At 39.3% G+C, this 27419-nt stretch overlaps 1 protein-coding gene across 1 annotated transcript in view; it reads right to left on the bottom strand.

Annotated features, from left to right (window-relative positions):
- The window catches only part of LOC141362609 (ALK tyrosine kinase receptor-like), an 810085-nt gene that overhangs the window by 34370 nt on the left and 748296 nt on the right, over positions 1–27419 (bottom strand). The window contains exons 14-19 of the mRNA XM_073864911.1: positions 26137–26247; positions 18234–18375; positions 8758–8928; positions 6929–7027; positions 3449–3604; positions 2895–2999 (exon numbers count right to left, since the gene is read on the bottom strand). Of these exons, the coding sequence (XP_073721012.1) occupies positions 2895–2999; positions 3449–3604; positions 6929–7027; positions 8758–8928; positions 18234–18375; positions 26137–26247 (784 nt within the window). The remainder of the gene's footprint in view (positions 1–2894; positions 3000–3448; positions 3605–6928; positions 7028–8757; positions 8929–18233; positions 18376–26136; positions 26248–27419) is intronic.

The following is a 27419-nucleotide window of genomic DNA, read 5'->3' as shown; positions in this document are numbered from 1 at the left end:
TGTCAAACAACCAATCACAGTTTGTTTCATCTAGCGTCACGTTTCGGACTCCCCACAATAACGAGCCGGCTGGCAACAAGTCAGTTATTGAAATAACCAGCCGCAACCAAATAGTATCTAAATAAACAACATTACTCACCATAGGACAACGTTGTGCACTTCATCAACAGCCACACCAATGAGACGATCCTGTTAAACGTCTGTTTGAAGCATATCTCTCCACTTTTAAACACATACAAGCAATTCAGGAGAACCAAACTTTTTGACTCCACTAACTGCCTTAAAGAAAACTCTTGGACGTCTTTTAGAGAGTCGATGCCGCGAACTTTGCATATTTTTGAGAATCCAATGTTTAGCTGATCATGATAACTGCTCATTATTATCCACGTGAACACGACTGATTCTCTTCCTCAATGGAACGTCAGAGCTTTGTTTTCCAGGGACTGAAACTAGTCGCGACACTCGCGTCTACTGGAAATTCGTTTTTTTTCAACCAATCAAAGACGACTTTAACATTCTCACAGGGTTTCCAGAAAAGTGTACGAAAAACATCAGACGTTCAGCCAACAGTTTGTGGGCGTGACGTCTGAGGCTGAGACTACGTTTCGGTTGATTGCGTGGGCGCCTGACGAAGTTTAACAGAGGCCGTTTCTCAATACGAAGGCTGCAGCCTCCAGAGGTCGCATTTCTAGGCTGCATACGTCATCAAAACTTTCTTATTTCGTAATATTAACGATTATAAAGTTGACTATTATGCTTAGTTAAACATAAATTGTTGCTTATGATTTGTTAATGTAATGTTCAGTTAACTGAAATAAACCAGGCTTGATGACGTATGCAGCCTGCATATGTGACCTCGCGCAGGCTGCAGCCTTCGGATTGAGAAACGGCCAGTCAGTAGCCAACTTTTGGAAATGGCCCCGAAAAGACAGCAGGAGTCAGGATCGGAAAAAATAAAAAAAGAAGAAACTGCGGGATGATGCCCGTGCATCATTTGCAGGTAAGTCCATCATGTTTAATCAATCCTAAATGAGGGAAATGTGCATGGGCTGCAGCTGCTGCTAATCGTAATGCGCCTCGAACTTGCTGTGCTGACATTAATGTAAGCAAACTATGTTGTTAGAATTTATAACTTCAGTGCAAGCTAAATTGAGATTTTACTGTAAAACATTATGCATTTTACATATAACTGATGCAGCTGTTACTTTCTTAATACTTTTCTATAGATATTGAGCAGTAGTTTATTTTGTGGTTTATTTTGACGTGATGGTGGTTAATACTTTCTCAGTAAAAGTTAACTTTAGCAGTCAGTGCACATGGCAGACTAACAATTCCTGACTGTTAAATATAAACGTCATTATATATGATATGAAGCAGACATTACTGTGACACTTAGTTCTCTGAATCTTTGTTTTATTTAAGAATATTGAGTATTCTTGTTTACTTATTGATGTTTATTTAATGTAATTTATTTAAAGTGACATTGTACTTGTGAAAAACATGTCTGAATTATTTTGCTATTCTATAAAAGTTTGCACTTTCAAATTTGTAGTGTGTGTTGGCTAAAGCTGTGAAGATTTTACTTTCTGCTATTAAGTTATATGTTTGGTAATAAAAAATTAAACTGGCAAAAACTAAAAATGTTTCTCAGGGTCGAGATGGGGGGCATTATAAAGTAATTATGCTTAGGGCACCAAAATGGCTAGCAGCGGCACTGCATGTCACTCACAAGTTGGCCGGAAGAGAGACAAACAAACAAAGACAACATGCCTACTGCTTTAGGGATCGATGGCAGTGTGTAAAAAAGCTTTCTAGAACCAATAAAATACTTCAGTAACAAACTCGATTATATTAAACAAAGAAATAAAACTTTGAGAAAGCGTTTTGCGAAGTGCTCTTCCCATTATCACGCTGTCTTACACTCCTGCTGCTCTGTACTGCTAAGTAATTAGTTCTCTTTGCCCAAATTTGTGTATCAATATTAATAATTATATCAAATGTATATTTATTTATATCAGGAAGGCAGGTAGAATAATGTTAAACATAACAATTTAATTTTATGGGAGATGGATGGTGTTCTGGCTTTTCCTTTTTTAGCATTTTTGCTCCCCCTGCTGGTAGTTTTATATTCTGCAGATTAAATGTTTCATTCAGTTTCCAGGGTTCTATAAGAACAACATGCAAAGCACATGGTAGCACACTTTAATTTGCCGTGTCAGTACATCAGATTAATAACGCTTAACGAGGCACTGCCTGTAAGTGGAGTTTGATTGTTCTTGATTATGTTAGTATATTATGTTTATGAAGAAGTAAATGCAGATTTTTTCATGATATAGCATTGGGAAATTTATATTGTGTAATCATTCTATATGATTGTCTTTTGGTAAACATTGTTGGACTGGACTTTTATGATGTGACATTTATGGTATTTTTTTGTTTTATGTTTTACACATTTATTCAGTAAACCAAAATGACATTGGTGTCAAAACTGTTTATTTAGTGTTTACCGTATTTTCCGGACTGTAACTCACTTCGGAGTATAAGTCGCATCTGTCAAAAATCCGTTTTGAAGAGGAAAAAACATATACAAATCGCAGTGGACTATACGTTGCGTTTATTTAGAAAATGATTTCACAAAAAATCAAAAGCCGAAGAAACAATGAAATAATTGTCAGTTTTAAGTTGAACACCACTTTTATAATAGTCAGTGATGCATTAAAAATAGTTTATCTTTTAAATAAGGACTGTTAATAATGCTTTTCTTGTGATCTATTTAACATCCAAAGAAACTGCTAAATGTACCCACACATTACTTGGCTGCAATATTATGTTTGAGTTTGAGACAGCATTCGTGTAAATATCTTGATAAAAAGAAACTGATGCGCTCCACTCACTGATCATGACACCAGACACGGCCAGCAGCAGGGCGGCAATGAGTGCAGAGGTCCCCACAGACAGACCCACTGCCAGAGATGGTGGGGAAGGCAGCATAGACAATTCTGCAGAAACACACAGCAACAGATACAGCTCACATAAATCAGTTATAGCTCAATTTTACACTGGGAAATATTAACTCCAGATCAGTTAAGCCCTGGGTTATTTTCTGTTTTTTTAGCAAGGCAATGAAAGGGTTTAAAACCATCTCCAACTCAACTTACTGTTTCAGCAGGACAAATGTCAAAATATTAAGCCAAGTAACTTTTGGAGTCTATGTCAAGGTAACAAGGGTTTTTATATTGCTTTTAGAAACTAGTACTTGTTTTACTCCAAGGTATAAGGATGACCTCCATCAGACATGCTGTAATTGAGGAGAATTGAGTTTACAGGGATACGTGCTACTCTTAAGAAAGAACTTTGTCATTCTGAGATCGGTTTTCCCAAAAAAATTATTTGACCATATTATAAGACACTTGTTTGTCTGATGGTGAAAAATGTTTCATGAACTGACCAGTAGAGTTGATACAGGACACTCCATCTGGGGCCAGAGTGAGCTCTTCATCACAGTAACACACCGTGCCCTCAAAGGTCTCGTGGCAATCTCCTGATTCACAGTGACTGCAGTTTTGCACTGGGTTGATAATAACTTCACCGTTGCCTTCCATGCCTGGAAACAACAATGAAATATTAAACAAAGGGGATGGGGGGCTATTAAGTAGCAGATCATTAAATAACCTCAGTCATGAGCTCTCACCATTTTACCCCAAGCAAGCCATCTAACCCCAAGTTACCCCAAGTATATTGCCGTAGCTCACTTTATATACCACCATTAGGCTACTATTCCAATGGTTATTTGTGCGTCTCATTAGATCTAGAAGTTAATTTTTAGGAAAATCTCCCAGACAATGTCTCACTCTACACACTTACTCTATGTACGGTCAGTGCTGGCCGGCGACTTCTTTTTTTGAGGGCGCTCAATGCAAAGTTCGTCTTAACATGTATGTAGCCCGTCATGTGTGTGGTTCAAAATATGTGTTCTGCGCATCTAGAGATCCTGTGTGCATCACATGTCTTGTCAAAAATAAGTGCTTGCTACAGACATGTCTTAAGGGTTTATGATAAAAGAGCCGCTCACGTTTGCAGATACAGTGGGGCAAAAAAGTATTTAGTCAGCTACCAATTGTTCAAGTTCTCACACTTAAAAAGATGAGAGAGGCCTGTAATTTTTGTCAAAGGTACACGTTTGGGATCACTGCCATACTGAAAGACCCAGCCACGTTTCATCTTCAATGCCCTTGCTGACGAAAGGAGGTTTTGAGTCAAAATCTCACGATACATGGACCCATTCATTCTTTCCTTAACTCGGATCAGTCGTCCTGGTCCCTTTGCAGAAAAACAGCCCCAAAGCATGAGGTTTCCACCCCCATGCTTCACAGTAGGTATGGAGTTCTTTGGATGCAACTCAGCATCTTTCTCCTCCAAACACAAAAAGTTGAGTTTCTACCAAAAAGTTATGTTTTGATTTCATCTGACCATATGACATTCTCCCACTATTCTTCTGGATCATCCAAATGCTCTCTAGCAAACTTCAGACGGGTCCGGACATGTACTGGCTTAAGCAGGTGGACACATCTGGCACTGCAGGAATTGAGTCCCTGTCTGCATAGTGTGTTACTGATGGTAGCCTTTGTTACTTTGGTCCCAGCTCTCTGCAGGTTATTCACTAGGTCCCCCCGTGTGGTTCTGGGATTTTTGCTCAATATTCTGGTGATAATTTTTACCCTATGGGATGAGATCTTGCGTGGAGCCCCAGATCGAGGGAGATTATCAGTGTTCTTGTATGTCTTACATTTTCTAATAATTGCTCTCACAATTGATTTCTTCACACCAAGCTGCTTACCTATTGCAGATTCAGTCTTCCCAGCCTGGTGCAGATCTACAATTTTGTTTGTGGTGTCCTTTGACAGCTCTTTGGTCTTGGCCATAGTTGAGTTTGCATTCTGACTGTTTTAGGTTGTGGACAGGTGTCTTTTATACTGCTAACAAGTTCAAACAGGTGCCATTAATACAGGTAACAAGTGGAGGACAGAGGATCCTCTTAAAGAAAAAGTTACAGGTCTGTGAGAGAAAGAAATCTTGCTTTTTTGTTATTGACCAAATACTTATTTTCCACCATAAATTGCAAATAAATTCTTAAAAAATCAGACAATGTGATTTTCCGGATTTTTTCCTCATTTTGTCTCTCATAGTAGAAGTGTACCTATGATGAAAATTACAGGCCCCTCTCATCTTTTTAAGTGGGAGAACTTGCACAATTGGTGGTTGACTAAATACTTTTTTGCCCCACTGTACTTGCATAATCTCATGCGTTATCAGAGTTTACTGTTACGGGAGTGTCTTGCGTGTATTTTGTGAACGTCTCTTTTATCATAAACGGTTTTGACGCAAGTGCAGCAGGCACTTATTTTGACAAAACAAGTGATGCACATGGTTTACGTGATGCAACAAACACATATTTTGAAAATGCAAGCAACACACATGACACTCCAAACTCTTATTTTGAATTAACTCCCCTCGGATGAGCAGTCACAAGCCGCCACTGTGTACGGTGATATAAAAACGTGCTCTCAGTTTGTCACACCACAAAAAAAAATAATTCACCACCCAGCCAAATTTGAATGATAAAAACTCAGGCAGGATTCTCTGCTCTCAAACACTGGAGGCATGTTGCTGTCAAAGCTGAAATAGCGCTTAAGGCTGGGGTATAACTTTTTTCCATGTCCGGCTCGCACGCGTCCGCGCAGCTTTCCAAGTACCCCCGTGGCTACACGCAGCCGCGTTCGACACTATACGCAATACAAATAATTTCTTATTCAAATTATTACTCTAACAGGCCATCAGGGCAGCACTGATTTGGCGACATTTACAGTACATTAAAACATTAGGATATGTGAAGAAAAGTAACTGATCCACCATTGCAAACACAGTTTAGTACAAACAACAAGACAAAGAACAGGAATCAAACATTATGGTTACAAACATGCTCCACAGCTTTCTGTTCTTGGAAGAAGTAAAAGTTAAAGAAGAAAAACGATAGTGTGTGTGCATATGCTGTCTATTTCATTGTATAATTGTTTATAGTGGAGTGTCCTGTCTAAATATTTTCACGCGTATGCGCTGTTGTACGCAGACTGTACGCGCACTTTCCGCGTTGTCTCAAATTTTGGGCTGCACGCAGACGGTCCGCATGACCGGCTTTACACGCGGGAAAGCGGCCATCTCTTTCAACTTTAAAATACCGCTCCAATCTGAATGATTATTAGCTACTGTGTTATGGGCGAGGCCATTCTCTGTGGCACCAATGTCATCGAACCACCCTTTTAGCCCCACCCTAATAATCATGAACACAGAAATGTTGAAAAACTGTTTAACGGTATAACTCCACAAATCAGTACTACATAGTTCACAGTCATAAGTGTTTCAGCAATACATTTCTAACACATATAATGTGTTTATAAATGAAACAATTGTTTATAAATGAAAACAAATGTTTCAGAGAAACACTTGTTGGTGATCGGTACTTTTGGGATAAGACAAATTTTTCAAGTTTGACTTTTTTGCTTTTTTCCTTTCTTTGTAGTGTCCAGTCCTTTTTATGTTTTTTTTTTTAATTGTTTGGATGTTTTGGATTAATATGTTTATTAATGTTTTTTTTTGCGGTCTTAGTTGGTCACTAAATGGTTTCCACCAGTGAATATTGCCTGGTAATAGAGGTTTTGGTAACATATCAATTGATCAGCTAAACCATCTAAATTCCAGTTTGGCCAGGCAGAAAGACGTGTGGGACCAGGGAAATAATAACCTAACCCAAAATAACATGCACAAATTTATATTTTAAAAAATACAATAGAAGCACAACATCTAATGTTGTAAACTTAATGGTTTGGATAGTACAGTATGCAAATCCGCCTGCATCCTGAGACTGTTTTACCTTTGAGTGGCTCCAGATACATCTCGCCATTTGGGTTTATGAAAGATGTTCCATCATCTCCATCCTTTCTGGGATTATTATCCTTTGATGCGCTGCCCCCTATAGCCAAGGAAATAAGAAGCAGACAATGAAATGTAACTAAGCATAACAAACTCTAAGAAATGATGGTGCTAAATAGCACTAAAAGTGGTTAATTGGCCCATAATCATAAATCCTTTTCACCCAGAGATGACAGAAAATACATTAAAAATGTGTTAGGGATTTGTCTGGGATCGTTTGATTTTTGGTTCATCTACACTGCCAATGATTGTTTATAAAGAGATCATAAGGAGCGTGTTATGCGCTCATGCCTGTCATGCTGGTGAATGATCTCAGCTTCAGCACAGACAGTGACGAGTTTACTGATCTCTGCTTCATTCCAGTTTGCCGACATTTCCCTTTGTGAATGTTGTTGTTGAAACTGCATTTAAATCCCTGTGTCAAAGAGCTGAACTATAACTTCTGGTTGCGATGACACACGGTCCTCACTACGCCACAAGGGGTTAAATTGGGATTTGTTATGTGAAGGGGCTCTGTGGGGAGGGAGGGTTTGATGGGTAACGCGTTTTATAGCTACTAATGACAGCAAAGCCACTGATGTGTTTCAATGAAATTCTGGACCTCTGATAGGATTTCATAAGTTTCAGCTTTAAAGCTGTGCCAGAGGTTGGCCCAAAATATTTTTAAAAAAGCATCTGAACTTTAAATTATGCAAATCTATGAGTCTGACACCCTACAGTATATGCATTTGTTGCACATGACATTATGCACAATTGATCAAAAAATCACTACAGTTAGGTTGTAATTGATTTATATAATCAAAATACATTATTTTATTCAACTATACAAATAGTGTTATCCAGTTAACATATTGTAATTAGTTGAGTGACATGGCTACACATTTTTTCTCGACATGGGCACCATTCTTACCTCTTTCATACCTTACCTCATTCTTACCTTAACTCTCTATCTCTCATCTCTACAATGTCTAATGATCCTTCGTGAGTGTGAGTTCTTGAGGTTCTGAGTGAGACGCAAGGCTGTGTACCGATGTAGATTAACTGAGCAAAAACTATTGACGCGTCGTGCAAATAAGCAGGAAAACTATAGACCTGCAATCCGTTTTTTTCATCGGTGCCCTGCATGCACGAGCGTGAAGCCTAATGAATGGAAACACATCATTCGCTTCGCCTCAGTACACATGTACCAGGACCGTGGGTACAATGGTGCGGAGCAGAGTGAGACTTTCAGCCAATGTGCCAATGACTGAGCCCTGGCCCAATTTAAACCCTGTACACCACACCCCTTACGACATTGTTTCTGCGTCTTGTTCACACACAATGCTTCCGTGTATGTTACAAATATGTTCCTAGGTCCTCTTTGTGGGAGTGATTCCAGAACATTTATGGGACGTGTTTGTGTTCACAAAGAAGCCTGTCTGCCAATTTTGTTAAAATTTTCTGGGACCAAAGTGCTGTGTGAATGAGGTTATAGAAGAACCACTTTAAGTGCTACATAGTACCTACAGCATGGAGAATTATAGATGGTACGACTATAGCACCACTTATGGTTCTACATAGCACCATATTGTTTAACACAGGAGCTACATAAGTGCTATATAGTAATTAAAGGGTTCCTTTGTGATTACGATTCAGTGAACCACATTTAGTTCTATCTAGCACCATTTTTTAAGAATGCATAAATATTACGGAATGTAATTTTTCCAATTGTGAAAATTGTATGCTTTTCTGAAACAACTTTACATAATTAAGGCTTGTATGCAGTCTAACCTCTGTATCCTCCACCTCCTCCACCAGCTGTGCAGGCTCCTCCACCACCCCCAAAACCACCCCGAGTTTTCCATCCCATGAGTTGACAGGGCTCCCCACCCTGACCTCCTAGAATGAGAGGTCTACCACCTTGAGGAACAGGGGAAGTGTCATTCCAGCCTCCTCCGCCACCTGAAACACACAGCCATGTCAATCATAAATATCTCCAAACCAAAGACACTACTATGTAACCCATTTCAATTCATCTGCACGGCAAATTAAACTAAAACAGAGTATTTTACATGCCTCTTCATCCCTAAACACAAATGTCATCAATTTTTGGCCTGCTGTACAGATCTAGAACCTGGATTGGTTCCAAACTGACCATAAATAACTACAGTTGGCCATGACAACTCATAGCTACCATGGTGCCTACACTTGGAGTAGCACGTTGCACCATGACCAAACTAAAGGGCTCCTATTAAAATAAATTAAGCTGTCCATACTGCAAGGCCCATTTGATGACAAATTACTGTTTCAGATGCTCTGTAAGACTATTTATTCACTTCATCCTGTGTAAATGCAATACTATGAATTGTATTCTCTAAACATTGAAAACATTTCTGACTGTTAGACTGTCAAAGTCTGCTTGTAATGTTTCTGTTCTCTGGTCTTTGTATGTTGGTTTTTATATGTGTAGACCTATTTACAGCTGTAGCAACACTACTGTATAAAAAATGTAATTCATAAAAATATAAAATTGTTTCTTTGTTTCAATACAGCCCATGCATGTCTGTTGGAAATAAAACTGGTAACACATATAAAGTGCCAGCTTCTAACGTTACCACTGATTGACAAAAAACATATACAGTGACACATAGCACTACAAGGAATGCATAACACGCATATTCAGGTCAAAACAAGGTCGCTGTACTACTGGTTGGGGCAACTGAGTCTTCCTGAACGAGTTACCACTGCTTGTTTGTCATTTGTATCCCTATTATTAGCTTGTTTGTCATTTGTATCCCTATTATTACTACCTGAGCCTGGGATTGTATCATGAGACATGTGGTAGTAGCAGTTGATGTAACAGGTGCACTGGTATGAGTTACTAATGGAAAGTCTTCCTCTGGGTCAACTGGAGGCAGTTCAGGGACATGCAGGAGGTGGTGTCTGTTCCTAACATATTTGACTCAATTTGATGTAACAACATAGCTGTTTGGTTTCTGAGCAGGGTCATTTACAACCGCCAGTCTATCAAATCCATGTTCTGTTTGCATTCTTATTGTTTGCCCTGACATTAGTACAGGGAGCTGATGAGCATTTCTGTCATAATAGACTTTTCCCCTAATTCTTTGTTTGGAGATAGAGGAGTGTACATCTGTATGGATGGAAGGCTGGAGCGTCACTTTGGTGGGATGAATGTTCTCGTTTGCCTGGAAAACAACCGTTTTGCAGGGGATGGCAGGACATCTTGGGTAGGTTACATGCATGTAGGAGAGCAGCACGGATGTCTGTATGTGGTCTCTGTGGGATTTTTCCAGAATTTCCTTTGCCAGTCCATTAGACTGGGGAGAGTGAGGGCTGCTGTAAATATGTTTAAAGTCTCATATGTTTGAGTCTGCAAATTCCCTGCACACAAACTGAGTTGCATTGTCGATCATGACAGTACATATTTTCTTTAGCTCTCCACTTGGTTGTTGTAAAGCCTGGGTGATCCTAATGCAGTTGGTGAACATAAGTGTTTTGCAGTGCAGATGGGATAATGATTCTCTACACACAGAACAGCAAGTCATCCAGAATGATCAGTTCATCTATCATAAAAAAGAATAACTGAAAAGCATGTGGAAGCTCTTTTAACGTGTGAGGCCAGACATTCCTATTCACATCAAAGAGCTGTTGGCATAGCACATCTTTTGGACAGCAGCTCTTTTATGCGATGAGAGGAAAGAACCTGTAAAGTCATGACTTCTAGAAGATCACCAGTAAGTGATGGCTCCGATGTGGAAAGATAAGCACAGGAAAGGGCATCAGCCATATACAGCTCCTTACAACACTTTACGTCTAGGTGGCAGTTTCATCATCATGCCCTGTAAACGGGGTGATACAGTGTGAAGCCCCTTTCTCAAGATTGTTATCAATGGCTGGACCCAATCCATGTTAAGAGGCATCAGCAGACAGGACCACAGGAATGCACAAGTCAAAGGCATGCTTTAGCTTTGCAAATGCTTTGTCATGAGTCTCATGCCAGCACCAATCTGTATCATGGTGGAGCAACTGTCTTACAGGGCCAGTAAGGTTGCTGTGCTGAGGAATGAATTTTGACAGATAGTTAGTCATGCCTACAAACTGCTGCAATGCCGTTTAATCTTGAGGTTTTGGCATTTCACACACTGCTTTGCTTTTCTCTGGGCCAGGTTTAACACCATCCGCAGTGAGAAGATGGCCATTATACTGGACTGAACTGACTAAACTGGCACATGTCAGGATTGAGGTTTAAATTGATTGAGCATATTTTGTTCAGTACTTGCTGAAGACGATCGTGTGTGCAGCATCAGATAAAAATGTCATTAACTACAATTTCGCAGGGCTGTCTGGCAAACAATTGTTCCATTGTCCTCTGAAAGATCTCACTGCCAATACAGATTCCAAAAGTGCCAGATTACTGGTCCTAGTGTGTCCACTGCTGTTCCTCGGGTAGTTTTTGGTGTATCCATTTTGGTGTATTTTACTTGGCTAAATTCTAAACTCGCTATCAAAAACAAACTGCCGTGCATTAAGGTCAAAAGTTCACCGGGCGCTGCACCCATTGGCCAAAGAAGATCACATGTTTTGGCGTCATGATATTTTAGCTAAATATATATTTTTTATTTATTATTTAACTCCCTTTTTTAACAACACGAAAACACTATTCAAACATGACATTAAAATATAAATATAAAAATTACAGACATTTCTTGGGGGTGCTGGGCGGGTGCTATTGATATTATAGCCGGAGCTACAGCACCACCTAGCTCCTCCCTGGCGCCGCCACTGGCCCTGACTACTGAACAAGGGAGCTGATTGAGACACACAGATTGTGTGTAAAATTCGAGTCTGATTTAATATTGAAGACACCTGGTGCCACACTCTAATCAGCTAATTAACCCAAAACACTTCCAAAGGCCTTTAAATTGTCTCAGTCTAGTTCTGTAGGCTACAGAATCATGAGGAACACCGCTGACTTAACAGTTGTCCAAAAGACGATCATTGACACCTTGCACAAGGAAGGCAGACACAAAAGGCCAGTGCAAAAGAGGCTGGCTGTTCACAGAGCTCTGTGTCCAAGCACATTAATAGAAAGGTGAAGGGAAGGAAAAGATGTGGTAGAAAAAAGTGTACAAGCAATAGGGATAACCATACCCTGGAGAGAATTGTAAAACAAAACCCATACAAAAAATGTGGGGGGAGATTCACAAAGAGTACGGACTACATTGGTTTCAGCTGTCACATTCCTTGTGTCAAGCCACTCTTGAACAACAGACAGCATCAAAAGGGTCTCGCCTTCAAAAAGGACTGCTGCTGAGTGGTCCAAAGTTATATTCTCTGATGAAAGTAAATTTTGCATTTCTTTTGGAAATCAGGGTCCCAGAGTCTGGAGGAAGAGAGGAGAGGCACACAATCCACGTTTCTTGAGGTCCAGTGTAAAGTTTCCACAGTCAATGATGGTTCGGGGCACCATCTCATCTGCTGGTGTTGGCCCACTGTGTTTTCTGAGGTCCAAGGTCAATGCAACCGTATACCAGGAAGTTTTAGAGCACTTTATATTTTTTTATATTTGTCATCATGGCAAAGACAATTGAACACACTATTCAAGTAAGGCAGATGTGTGTCGACCTTCATAAGGCAATGGCTACAAGAAAATAGCCACTCGCCTTAACTTGCCCCTATTTACAGTCAGAGGAATCATTAAGAAGTTTAAAACAACTGGAACAGTGACAAACAAGGCTGAAAGAGGTCCCAAGTTTATCTTGCCACAACGCACAGTGAGGAGTATGGTTAGAGAAGAACATTTTTTTCCTAAGCTTACTTTCACAGAATTGCATCAAAGAGTGGCATATTGGGGTTACAAAGTCTCCATAACAATTATCAGAACCTCTATACATGCCAACAAGCTGTTTGGGAGGCATGCACGGAAAAAGCCTTTTCTCACAAACGTAAACATCTGGAGTTTGCTAAGCGGTACTGGAACTTCAACTGGGATCGTGTGCTTTGGTCAGATGAGACTAAGATTGAGCTTTTTGGCAAAAAAAAGTTTGGCGTCTGGCGTAAAACAAAAGATGAGTATGTGGAAAAGCACCTCATGCCCACCGTGAAGTATGGTGGAGGATCTGTGATGCTGTGGGCCTGTTTCTCTTCCAAAGGCCCTCAGAACCTTGTTAGGGTGTATGGCATTATGAATGCTTTGAACTACCAGGACATTTTAAATAAAAACCTGAGGGCCTCTGCCAGAAAGCTGAAGATGGGTCGTCATTGGGGCTTTCAGCAGGATAATGATCCAAAATATGTGGCAAAATCTACACAAAAATGGTTCAGCAGTCACAAACTCAAGGTCCTCCCATGGCCATCTCAGTCCCCAGACCTCAACTTAATCGAAAACCTGTTGGGCGAGCTAAAGAAGAGAGTGCAAAAGAGAGGACCCAGGACACTGGATGATCTAGAAAGATTATGCAAAGAAGAATGGTCAAAGATCCCTCTCTCTGTGTTCTCCAATCTTGTGAAATGTTATAGGAGGAGATTAAGTGCTGTCGTGTTGGCAAAAGGGGGTTGTACAAAGTATTAATATCAGGGGTGCCAATAATTGTGGAACGCATGATTTCAAGTTTTTTTTTCTAAACGTGTAAATTCTTTACCACCAAAGTTATGTACTTAAATCTGTAACACTCCGCAACTATTTATAAGTCACGGAGTGTACAAAAATAAGAGAGGGGAAGATGCTCTCCTTTAAAACAGTAAAATACGATAGCAGAATATAAGGAGACAGACACAATAACTTTTAACTTGCCCAAGTGTATTATACAAAAGACACATATATATATACAATCCCAAAATATATACAGGACAAACAACGAGTAATACAATGAATGTGCGTGTATGGGTGTGCGTGAAAGTTTCAAGTTCAGTATATTTACAAGTGCGGATAAGTCCCACCGGTGATGATAGCAACCAGCAGCATAATCCAAAATAGTGAGTGTGAAGGTGTCCTCCAAGGTGAATAATCCCAACAAATGATCAATTCCTCAAGGAAAGGTATCTTCACAGTGACAGCAAATGTGTACAGTATTCTTAGCGATCGCCAGCCAACCATTAACACGCTGTCCCGCACGCCGGAACCGGCGCCATATATGGCCAATACGCAAGTCAACCGGCAATCTCACACGTGATGTGAGATCGCCGTGCAAACTCTCGCGATAGCGAGGGACGGGACAAAACACTAAACAGAAGGGACAAAAACAGTACAGGTGGAGATAATAAAGACATTTAACAAGACGCTAATATTAACAGCGTATAAATAGTCATCTCCATATGTGGCTACGCTACATAGACCCCTCCCCCAGCCAGCGGCGTCTGAGGAGAACCTCCGTTCTAGCGATTAGGGTAAACCACATAATAATTTCTGTTTTAAGTGGATGCCCCAACAAACAGTGTAATTTATTGACCCTGTTTTTAAATTACTTTAGCTGGACCCTCCCACTTGGGCGCTAGCTTTGCAGAGGATATGGTAGCAGCAAAGGAGAGAGGGTGAGCTCTAATCCAGACCAGATCGCCCGGCTGAAATTGCGCATCTTTCCGTCGGGTACTGAAGAGTCTGGCTTGTCTGGTTTGATGCATGACCCCTCGTTTTTTCCTCCTTTGCCATTAAGTTTTGCCTTTCAATCAGGTTATCAGATGCTTGGTCCGTATCAGGTGGGTGGAGGATGAGACGTTCCAGCGGACCTCGTATCTGCCTGCCCAGCATGAGTTCAGCTGGAGTTTTTCTGGTGGTCTCTTGGTGGGCAGTGTTGATGGCATACCGCAATTCGGGCAACATATGATCCCAGGTTTGATGATGCTGTCCCACGTATGACGCAATCATTGCTTTCAATGTCTGATTGTTTCTTTCTGTTGGGTGTGTTGGTGAGTGGTAATTAGTGGTGAGTTTTAGCGTGGTTCCCCATGTCCTGCAGAAGTCTGATAACACGCTGGAGGAGCATTGGTCTGAGACGAGGTATTTGGGACCCCCCCAACGGGTGAATATTTCTTCCCGGAGAATCTTTATCACTCTGTGTGTTTGGCGGTCTCTGAGGGCAAACAATTCGACCCACTTTGTGTGATAATCCACCAAAACGAGCAGGTAAGCATTTTGTTTCTTGCTAGGTGGAAAGGGCCCCATAAACTCAATGCCCAGGGTGTGTCCTGGCTCTGTGACTTGGGTGTGTTGTAAGTAACCACTGGATTTGGTGTTCTCTGGTTTGTGTTTCTGACACCTCTCACAGTCCTTAACATGCTGCCCTACATCTTTTCGTACCGTAGGCCACCATGCCACCTCCAACAGCCTCAGCAGTGATTTCAGCCTCCCATGATGTCCGCCCAGAGGGTTGTGATGGTAGTAGTGGAGAAATTTTGACGTTAGTGATTGTGGCACTACCAACTGAAACTTTTCTCCCGTGTTCTTTGAAGGAACTCTCCGATACAACACCCCTTGGTGGCACTCAAAGGAAATCTGCTGGTCTTTATGAACCGACTGTAGATGACTGATGGTGCTGTCTGTGATTTGTGCTCTGACTATCTCCTCCAGGTTGTCCGTGTCATTTCCTGACGTGATGGTCGGAGGCAACTTGGGTAATGATGGGAGATTTCTTGTGGAAGGTAAAGCATAGTGTAGGGTTAATGCAGCATTGTTGACAGGTGCAGGTGGAAAAACCTTGGCTCTGGCTGACACCGGGGTTTTAGGCTGAGGGATGGATGCCGTATGAGATGTGGTTGGAGTGACTGCTTGCAAACGTGAGAGTGAGGGTGTCCGAATTTTCTTCATCTGACGTTCCCATTTTGCATCTCTCCTTAGGAAACAGTCGATGATGGCCTTTTCCAGTCTCTCCAGGGACCTCTGAAAATGGTCTGCCAACCCCTCTAATCTAGCGTCCAATGCCTCCCTTAAACAAGTTTCCCGGTTTAGTGTACTGTCAATGGACTGTTTAAAGTCTTGCTTTAAAGACTGTACCTGGGTGCTTAGGGCCAATAAATCCCCCTTAAGCTGTACAACATCTGTTTGCATTATTTGTACCATATTCACATTCAATGTACAACAATCATCATCAGAATCATCATCATCAGAAGTGTATAATGAATTTAACATTGATGTTATTTCAGCAGTTGGATTGTGTCTATTAACAAATGGGCATGATGTAAAATCTGCATCAGCAACATCATTTTTGTTTGTCTGTTGAATATCATTGTCTGCATTTACATTTGGTACATCCCCATTTACAAAAGCAATGGGCATAACAGTGTCTGCAAAGTCTACATACATATTAAACTGTAACTGTAAATAAAGAATACATTAAACAGAGCGATCCCCGTACGGGCCACCACTATGTAACACTCCGCAACTATTTATAAGTCACGGAGTGTACAAAAATAAGAGAGGGGAAGATGCTCTCCTTTAAAACAGTAAAATACGATAGCAGAATATAAGGAGACAGACACAATAACTTTTAACTTGCCCAAGTGTATTATACAAAAGACACATATATATATACAATCCCAAAATATATACAGGACAAACAACGAGTAATACAATGAATGTGCGTGTATGGGTGTGCGTGAAAGTTTCAAGTTCAGTATATTTACAAGTGCGGATAAGTCCCACCGGTGATGATAGCAACCAGCAGCATAATCCAAAATAGTGAGTGTGAAGGTGTCCTCCAAGGTGAATAATCCCAACAAATGATCAATTCCTCAAGGAAAGGTATCTTCACAGTGACAGCAAATGTGTACAGTATTCTTAGCGATCGCCAGCCAACCATTAACACGCTGTCCCGCACGCCGGAACCGGCGCCATATATGGCCAATACGCAAGTCAACCGGCAATCTCACACGTGATGTGAGATCGCCGTGCAAACTCTCGCGATAGCGAGGGACGGGACAAAACACTAAACAGAAGGGACAAAAACAGTACAGGTGGAGATAATAAAGACATTTAACAAGACGCTAATATTAACAGCGTATAAATAGTCATCTCCATATGTGGCTACGCTACAAATCAAAGGTTGGATTTTTGTCTTTTTTTGCATTTGGGCTCTATGTTGTTTAAATAAAAAGGAGAATTTTTAGAAGTCCACGACCACATATTAAACAGGGGTGCCAATAATTGTGGAGGGCACTGTATATCAGTGCAAAACAGTGAAGTGCAGTCAGCTTTGTTCTTGCCAAAAAGAAGGCAAAGGAGAGTTTGGGGTGGATAGATTAATGAAATGTTCAAGTAAAAGTATTGGGTTACTTCAAAGAATTCGGTTATGGTCACACAAAAAAAATTTTTGTCACACGTATAGTAGATAACTTTTTGTCGGTGGGTAATGATTGCCTTTTTCATCGGCTACCACCACAAGTATTTTTCAGATCTGTGGGAAACACTGGCATCTCACCAAAAGTTATGTGATGTGCTTGTTATTATGTGTATCATGTGTCGAAACCGGTCGGAAACAACAAGTCAGAATGATCAGACCAACAAAACTTAGCAAACATTGTTCTTGCTCCGGCTTTAACTTCTGTATATTCGGCAGTTTTGCAACAATGGACCGAATAGCTTTTCTCACGTCTTTCTCAGCTGCCATTACTGAACTACAACTCAAACGGACGCACGACCTCAACGTCATCGTTCTAAGCCACACCCCTCTGTTCGCTGTTTGGACCTGCAGATTTTTGCAGGAGAAAATGGAACTCTACACAGCAGTCCCAGGCGTAGTACTGAAGCAAAATGTAAATTAAGCAGAAGTACGTAGGAGGGCGGAGCCAGGCTAACAACTTACAGCAGCTGACTATTAATGTGTTGGTGCACAGATGATCAAATGAAGCTGAACGGTAATTACATTAAATGTGCATCAAAACTTGTACAAGTGGGTCATGCAAACCACAGCCTTCATGTTACATTGGCCAGGGTGCAAAAGTGGATGCCCTGTAGGTTTTTTTGGGGGGCTTTTGGGCTCGATCCCAGCAGCAGTAAATCGAGCACAATGGGGAGCTCTCCTTCGAAAAGAGTGCCGTTGATGGAACCATAGGCAATCAATTAAAACTGACTGAGTAAGGTTATGGCAAAGATTGCATTCATAACAAAAATTAATAGGTGTAATCAAACTTTGAGGCTTGTTATCTTAGTTTTTTGGGCTATCACATAAGGTGCAAAAATAGTCAAAATCACCTGTAGTAAAGGAAATTTTAAATCGATCATAAAACACTTTTGAGGGACAGTTAAATGGCACCTGCTGCTCCTGATCTGCCATTACGGCCAGGAATGTTTAGATTTTTGTCCATCACTTCTTCCGGGTTTTCAGATTGGCTGCTGTAGCCACGGCCACCACCTCCAGCAGCAATGAGTAAAGGAATGTGGACTCCATTCTCCACCTGTAACAAAAGGAAATAGTAAGTTTAACAATAAATATAGTTTTAGATGGGGATGGAAAGTATACAAAAATGTGGCCTTTAAAAATGCGCGTCTCAGAGAGAAGAATGCCGCCAGCACTTCCAAAATTCTGCAGGATGCTTGCAGAGGGGGGATTATCTGTCGGGCGAAAGAAATACTAAACCTGTAGATGGCAGCCGTGTTTCATGTAGGCCGTACTGACGACAGTATGTGTGCTGGACTTCAAGCTGAGCATACTGTATAATATTACAGTTTTTTCCAATTGTTAACACACTAAAATGACATGAACAGCACCTATTTAAACAGCAACTATTTAAACTGACACATTTAAGCAACACCTCTTCTCAAGTCTCCAAAAGTCTAAACACATTTTTTGCTTTACACACATTTTGCAATTCAAAATGGCACTTTTTAAATGCACTGAACATGGTTCTCTGCACAAGACACAACAATCTGACATTGGGCTCTATTTTAACGATCTGAAACGCAAGTCCGAAGCGCAAAGCGCAAGTGACTTTGTGGGCGGATCTTGGGCGCTGTTGCTATTTTCCCGGCGGGAGAAATAAGTCTTGCGCCGGGCGCAAATCAATAAGGGGTTGGTCTGAAGTAGGTTCATTATTCATAGGTGTGGTTTGGGCGTAACGTCAAATAAACCAATCAGAACGCTATCCAACATTCCCTTTAAACGCAAGGGCGCAAGTTCCATGGTGGGTTGCTATTATAATGACGGATTTGACAGGCGCACGCCAGGAGCGGTTCACAGCCGAGGAGACCCACGTTCTTGTAAGAGCAGTCAAAGACAGAGAAGTTGTTTTGTATGGGGATGGGAGAAACCCGCCCAAATCAGCGTCGGTTAAACAGGCGTGAGAGGAAATAGCCGCAATTGTCTCATCAGCTGCGCCAAGCACTACAATGATGTCAGGAGACGGGGGGATCCCAAGCTTGCCAGCATAAATCGGGCACGCCGGGCACACAGGAGGACATCGCTGCGTCCACCCTCACCGCTGAAAGGGTTTGGGGGCTTTGAAATCGGACACAAGAAACGCAAGCAAGGTCCAACCCCAAAGTACACTTACAAATCAAGTTCACATACATGAAGGTTTCTTATGAAAACATTTTAATTATTATTTAGATAAAATAAACGTAATACAGCCACACAACAAACTTATTAAAATATTTTAATCGTTATTTGCATGATAATTGTTTAACGCTGCCACACAAAATAAATAAAAACTATCACCACAATGCTCACCACAATGATTTCCCTTATCTCATGTATTAGTATTTTTTATTGTAACAATTGATGATTTAATGATTTCCCTTATCTTATATTTTTTTATAGTAACAATTTATGATTTGCAAAAATAACTGTTGCATCTGTGTTGATTAAATAAGCAATGCGCGTTGTGCACGCTATACATTATGGTGAAGCATGCGCCCTTAAAATAGCATAATGAACCACGCGCAACGCGCCACTGACTTTAGACTAGTTTTTTTTTTGTTAGTAGCGCAATTGTTTTTTGAAACGGCAAAATAGCATAAGAGATGGTTTGCGCCGGAGCACGCCTCCTTTTTTGCGCTGAACCGCCCAGGGAGCGCAAGTTCATTCACTAGTTTGCCGACGTGCGTCTGTGGAGGGAAAAACCCGCTGTGCGCCAGTGCAAAATACGAAATGATACATGCGTCACTGACAAAGTCACTTGCGCTGGGTGCAAGATAGGGCCCATAAAGTCACATGTTTGCCTTTTCAAAATACTACCATTCAAAATGACACTACACGAGCCAAATGGCCAATGTATGTGCCACCTGCCCAAACACCTGAATGGTTAATTGTTAACACTTCAATCAGGATATAAGCACTAGAAAAAACCACAGGAACGTCATTGGCCACAGAGCCATTATAGATGTTCCCACCACGTTAGCCAGGAACATCACAATGTGTGCTGCCATCTCCAATATGGATGGTGTCCTCCACCGTCATGCCAACCTTGGACCATACAACACAGCCCATATTCTCACATTTCTAGAAAGACTTCACACAATTCTCATACCATCAGAGTGTATGAATGATGTAGACCAAAGAAACCGGTATGTTGTAGTATGGCACAACGTGAGCTTTCATCGTGCAGCCCCAGTCCAAAACTGGTTTGCTGACTACCAAACATTTATCGTGCAATACCTCCCACCATACTTGCCATTTTTGAACCCCATAGAAGAGTTATATGGAAGGTATATGACCAGCAGCCCTTTGTGCACATGCCTCTTTTGCAGGCTATGGAAGAGACATGTGATGAGATTGATGTTGGTGCAATTTAGGGATGGATAAGGCGCTCAAGGTGCTTCTTCCCTCGATGTCTGGCAAGGGAATATATTGCCTGTGATGTGGACGAGGCATGTGACTTGTTTGGTGAAAAAAAAAAATCAACAGCATGTGTGTGTATCTGCAAATATTTTTGTGCATGTGAACAATCTAATACATATTTTAGTATTATGGCAAAGCATACTAAAGAAAAGTGCACTTTTCATTATGCCCAACTGTGTGTAGTTGGTTAGACAAACATCTGGTAATATAAATGAAGTGTGTTCCAATTTGTGTCAAAGTTTGATTTTGATCATGTTATATGTAGTTTAGGTTGGAGTGCTTAATTTTGCAGGATATATGTGGTATTTTGCTATTTGGGTGTGTGGTTTTGTAAATTGTATTAAGTTTTTTGATAAAACCAGACTAGTTTGCAAAATTGTGTGTTAGCAATTGGAAAAAACTGTAAAGTAACATGACAGGAATTCTCAGTGCTCTGACAGTTCTTTGATGTCATAAAGTACACATGCTTTTTGGCAAACGTTTGGTTGGTGAAGTTTTCTTTTGCCAGTGACACAGAGCCGGCCCAGCCACTAAACAGCCCTTGCGATTGCAAAGGGCCCCGTGGCCAGCAGAGGGCCCCATAGAGTCACTGCCAGCTAGTGGTTGAAAAAAAATTATACATCAAAAGTAACATAAAATAAATAAAAAGAAATGGATCTACAGCGCTCTTTATTGGGCATCATAATAAGCACAGTTGTTTTTATTTAGTTCTTTATTATGGCGAGTTCCCCGCTAATCTTGACCCTGACTGACCCTATGATGTCACTCATCACCTGATCATTGTCTGTCAGATGCTTGTTTGAGAAGCAGCTTGCCTTGCCTGGAATTTAGACGAGCGCAGACGGCTGCAGTAAGGTGAGGAGTGAAAAAACTATAGGCAAGCCGGACGCTTCATGAATCTCTCTTTGTTGTGGACTGCAAACATCAGCAATGGAAGAGATCGCGTTCGTATATTTTATCGCGGATTAAATAGATGCAACTGCCATACCAACAAATGCATTTACATTAAGATGTTTATAAGGAGAATCAACAAAGGTAAACTGTTCATTACTGGAAGGCTACTTAGTAAATGTTGGGATGTAATCTAAGTCTAAATTCGTTTTTGTGTAAAATATAAACAGCTCACAGTACAACTAATTCAACACCAATACAAAATTTTAAAGGAATTAATAAGGAAAAAAACTCCCGCACACTATCATATACTTGCAATTTAAAAAAATTTATTCACAACAACAAAGGAATTAATAAAAAAGTATGAATGTCATAAGTCAAGAACAAGTTGAAAAACGCATCTCGCGCTGATCACCGGTGATCGGTTATGCGCAGATTTAGCTCATATCAAACAAGCCTATTAACTTTTGTTATGCTATTTACGTAAGAGATAATATATAGTTAGGCGGTTGTTATATCGAATGTTAGCAACTTTTAATCTTGTTTGTGGTGTTTTAGATGTTATGGTTAATGTTGTTTATTTGAAAAATGTAAACATTTAAGTATTCTATTTATTATTTTATATAATATTTTATTTAAATGTTATTCTATTTACTCTATTTCATTCAAATTATATGTAGGCTGTTGTTTGTGCCTCTTAAACTCTGGTGTCAATTAAGGATGTTTCTTTGATGGTCAGTGAAAATAACTTTATCAGTCTTTTTATCAGGGTGTGTTCGTTGCACTGCACTGCTATTCAGTTCAGTGGTATTATATTTTTCCTGTTAGACATCAAACATGGAACTCCAATCAAGATCTCAAGGGGGCAGTTTTCCTGACAGAAATTAAACTAGTCATGGACTAAAATAAAGTAGGCTAAGAGCTGTCCAAATTGAAAAAAGCTTGCAATGACATATCTTAAAATACACCAGTGCCCTTTGTTTTGCCTCAAAATGCACACAAATAATGTTTTTAGTAAGGCATGTTTGTAAAAATTGGTTATGTTTTCTAATTAAACTAAGGCAGAGTCCTGGCTTAAGATAATCCCTGTCCGGGACCACCCCAAGGTCTTTTTTGTAGGCTACATGTTGCCACATAAGAACGTACACAGGACCAGCAGCGTAAAAAAGATCATTAACATACAGTATACATAGAATAATTAAAAAACATAATTTAAAAGACAAAATAAAAATATAACATAGTAGATATAATGTACAGTATAGCTATAAGGTAGTCATTTCTTTTCTTTAGACCTTACTTCGGTCAAATGGGCCCCCGACCAAATTGTGCTTAGGGCCCCCGAAGGTCTAGGGCCGGCTCTGCAGTGACATAAACAGTCACATTTTCTTCATAAAAATCAGACTCAAATGCACATCATTTGATTATTTTTTTTCTGTGCAATTAGAAGAGACATGATGTATAACTGAGTATTATAACAAACAACTAATTTGCGAAGACCTTAAACCCTCATAAGACCCTATTTTCCTGTATACGTTATAGTCCCTTGGGGGTAAAAATGACCCCAGAGATTAAAAGAGTGATTACAAAAAATATGTAAATTTTTAATGATACAAATAATATATCTTTTTTTTTCATTTACTTCCCATCTATACATTAATGCTGTGTTTTGGGAGATATGAAGTACTTTTATACCCGTTTACCACTCAATTCCTCAACTACACCATTAGCTTGCCTGAAAAATATCTAATTCCTATGAAAATTCACATAAATTATTATCTAAATTTGATTTAAATTGTTTTTAGATATTGATCTAGATGTTATGTGTTGAAATCCGCCATTTGGTGTTTAGAAAAAAACAGTTTTATGGTTACAGTTTAGAAAATAAATCACTTCGACCAGCAGAGGCCCATAGAGACCCATTCATTTCACCAAATGTGGCCAACTGCTCAACATCCGTACTTTATTGATACATTTTGTGAATTTATGTTAATATAAACACTAGAAAGGACATTAAAAATAAATATTATTTCAAATAGTAGAATAGTTTTTGATGCATTTTGAAATGTCTGTTTTTACAAAATGCCACAGAAATTTGACTGAATGTAAGTGTGTGTGTGTTTGCCTGTGTGTGTGTCCGTGTGTGTGTTTGTGTGACTTTGTCTTTCTGTGTGTGTGTGGGTGTGTGTGTGTGTACCTGGTAATTATCACGTTGTGGGGACCAAATGTGTGTGTGTAAAATACCTGTGTGAGTATTTTACATCTTTGTTTTGCATCTGTGGCTGTTTTTTGCGAAATTCTATAAGAAATATTCTCTGTGGCACTCATACCTTTGTGTGTTTGTGTGTGTCTGTTTGTGTGTGTAATTGAGCATGTATTTTCTATGTAACATTTGTGCTCTAGTACCAGGCCTCTAGTACCTTTTAGATTTATTCTGGATGCATTGCTTTTTTTTGAAAAATAAAAAGAAAAAAAATTCCCCATTCATTTCAATTGGGGTCATTTTACCCCCAAAGGGACTAATTAAGTGAATTGTTTTACCCCTCTTTAGAACGACCGAATCAAGCCCAGTTTTTTATATGAATCTTGACAGATAATCTGGAAAAGTCACACAATCTTATTCCACTGAGATGAAGGGAACCATGTTTTTAAACTAAAGAAAAGTGGCTTGGGGTAGAATTGACAGAGACAGAGAGTTTTTGAATAGCTTTAACATGGTTGTAATGTGCCTTTCTTCATTGCTGTACAATTTATATTATCATGTTTCACTTGGTATGAAACACGCAAACCGATATAAAATTCGCACTGGCGGCGTTGAATACATTTCACTGGGAATTTGTATGTTAACTAGGTAATAAGTAAATAAACTCTATTGCTATTATTATTCACCACATATCTTTGCTTTTCAAATAACAAATATGGTCATTTTAACACAAATTAAGTATTTATTTATTGGTAAATCCAGAACAAGAGTAGCAATGAGGTGTACGTTTGACGATTTCACATTCTGACTTCTTTTAGGCTTTTTGCATGGAAAAAACATGCAAAAACATGGTCCCAATGCCAAATATTCGTGTTGTATATTATTTATTCCCCTTTTATGTTAAACCGAGTATAAATCCGAAGTTTGAATACCTACAAAGCTGAAACTACTGTTGTTTTGTCCAGCTTGATTTGGGATTTTTCACAGTACAGTTTTTTACTGTCAAGTTTAGCCGTTTAATGCGGAAAATGGCAAGTACACTTTTTTTTTTACAATTAACAGCTATTTTCAAATAACACGCATTAAGAAATCATGTCAATTTACTTGTTTTAGAAAGAGACTGATTTGTCAAACACTTTCACAAATTTGCTTGCTATTGACAGTATTTACAACTAAATTGTTAGGTTGTTGTGTTATGCGGTAAATCACCAGTCAAATTGGACTTTAAATATTTTTCGGATTTGTGAAACATTTCACAGATCAGATACACTTCTTTAAAACGAAAATAGATTAAATAAAATTTTTTTCGCTTTAAGGAGCCTCGTTCAGTACAGAACATAGCTTCATAATTAAATAAAAATGAGCCAGTCTAAATGTAAAAAATAATACATTAAAATTAATTAATAAAGAATTTATTAATTAAAGTATTATTTATATTTAAATAAAATATTAGTACAATAATATTAGTATACATTAACATATATCCATAAAAATATAGTATGAAAACAAATTAATCATTATTTAAAATAAATTTGACATTGTTATTTATGCATTTAGAGTTTGTCATCATCTCAGAACAAGCTTAAAGGCTATCCATAAGAACTTAAGATACAAGAAGTGCTCAATGTGACCCTTGGTTGAAATTATGTAGAAATATGTGGGTAAAAATTTACAGAACAAAATGATTTAAGCTCCTGCGGAGGGAACCAAAAGCCGGTTAATAAAGCAGGCTCTCCCTTATAACATAAAAGGAAATACTGTTTTTTTGTTTAAAAAAAACTATATTTCTAAATGTCCATGTGAAAAAAGTTTAAGTGTTGTCTGTTAACAATAAAACCACCAGCATTACACCGCTCATATATTGTTTCATAATGTTTTGGTAATGGCAATCAGATGCGAAATATCTGTACAAGAACAATCACACAACAAATATCTGCCGCATGTTTTTTAAGGCAATATCTGTAAGTATGTCCCTTACCAACATTTGGATAATGTTTTCTGTACAACAAAAGGAAACATACACACTCGAGATACATTTGCTCAGCTGGAGACATGGTACAGATACGATTAGTATCTACATTTTGAGGGTGTGGAAAGGGCCATGTTAATTTAAAATAAAGTGTAATTATTATACAGTCCCTGGGCAAGATATGATATACATCAGAGACTATTGTAGTATTTTTCTTTTTCATAGTTAATGGTTTAGAGTTAAGGTTAGAAAATCTAATTTGATCTCACAATATTGTTGTTCCAAGACCATCAACAGATGTGGATCCAGTATTGCATTACCTTGAAAACGTACGTTCCCCCTCCCCCTCCTCCTCCCCCTCCTTTGAGCTGGGTCTTGTTGATGGAGGGTCCATGCTGTTCCCTGCAGATACGGTCCATAGCAGCCACCATCTGAAACATCCAGCAAAACATTAAGGTAGCACTTTTCTTTACAGATCGGTAATAACTGGGTAATGTTATGATGATATATACGTAATTTTATAATAGTATTAAAAGTAAATACTGTCCGATATCAAGACAATTGCTCTGGGCCCGTATTCATAAAGATTCTAAGAGTCCTCTCAGAAAACTCTTAATTTAGCTTAAAAACTATTACATAGGAGTCTTAGCTTAAGAGCTATTCGGGACTGATCTGAGAGTAACTCTGAGTAAGTACAAAGAGTATAGAAGCACAAGAGGGGAAACTCTGATTCGTTTTTGGCAACAGCCACTAGATGCGCCATTTTGGAAGGAAAATTCTCACAGCCAATTCATTCTCAGCGATTCTCACAGCCAAATCAGAAGCGCAATAGTAAGTTTCTTAAATAAAATTTTTGTTCACTTGCTACACCTACACGAAATGCTGTATTGTCTTGTATGTATGTGTTGATTTGTTGTTGTTATCAGTTGTGGAATCCAATCATTAAATAAATACACATTTGAGGTAGTTTTTTTCTTGCTTTAATATGAAATTCTAATTTATGCTACTTTACACATTAACTATTATTATTAGTTACCAACTCCACTAGTTATGAAATATATTTTGTAAAAAATGAATCCCCTGGATCCCGATACAAACATGATAATCTTATAGAACATGATGCATTGCCACTTTTGGACGTTGTTTTTATCTATTTTGAGCAATTCTAATGTATATTTGTGTATATGTGTATGTATATGGAGCCAAAATATTATGTGTGGATGAGTTTATGTCGGTATGTATGTATGTAAAGTTAGCCTATATAAAAGTGGAAGACTTGTCTAAATATCTGAAAATAAGCTGTAAAAAGGGATTAATGATCACTGGTCTGATTGTATGTTATTCTGAGTTATCATCATTCAGTTTGAATTTGATCTTTTAATGTACAAAGTAGCTGATATTGCCATTACTTCTAGTTGACTCCCGAGTCGCTCTCATTCCAAAATGGCGGATTTGTAGGGCTGCTGCTGGGCGCTGGTGTTGCAATGGAACGTTCTATTGAGTTCCCCTCTTGTGCTTCTATACGCTTTGGTAAGGAAAAGACAAAAACGTTTATCTTTATACCACCGGCCCTCAGTGGTAAAAAAATGTCTTGTAGCCTATT

This window comes from Misgurnus anguillicaudatus, unplaced genomic scaffold (genome assembly GCF_027580225.2).
Source record: "Misgurnus anguillicaudatus unplaced genomic scaffold, ASM2758022v2 HiC_scaffold_28, whole genome shotgun sequence".
In the NCBI taxonomy this organism is placed as follows: domain Eukaryota; kingdom Metazoa; phylum Chordata; class Actinopteri; order Cypriniformes; family Cobitidae; genus Misgurnus; species Misgurnus anguillicaudatus.
The sequence above is the reverse complement of the archived record's forward strand: the minus strand, read 5'-3'. Positions and strand labels throughout refer to the sequence as shown.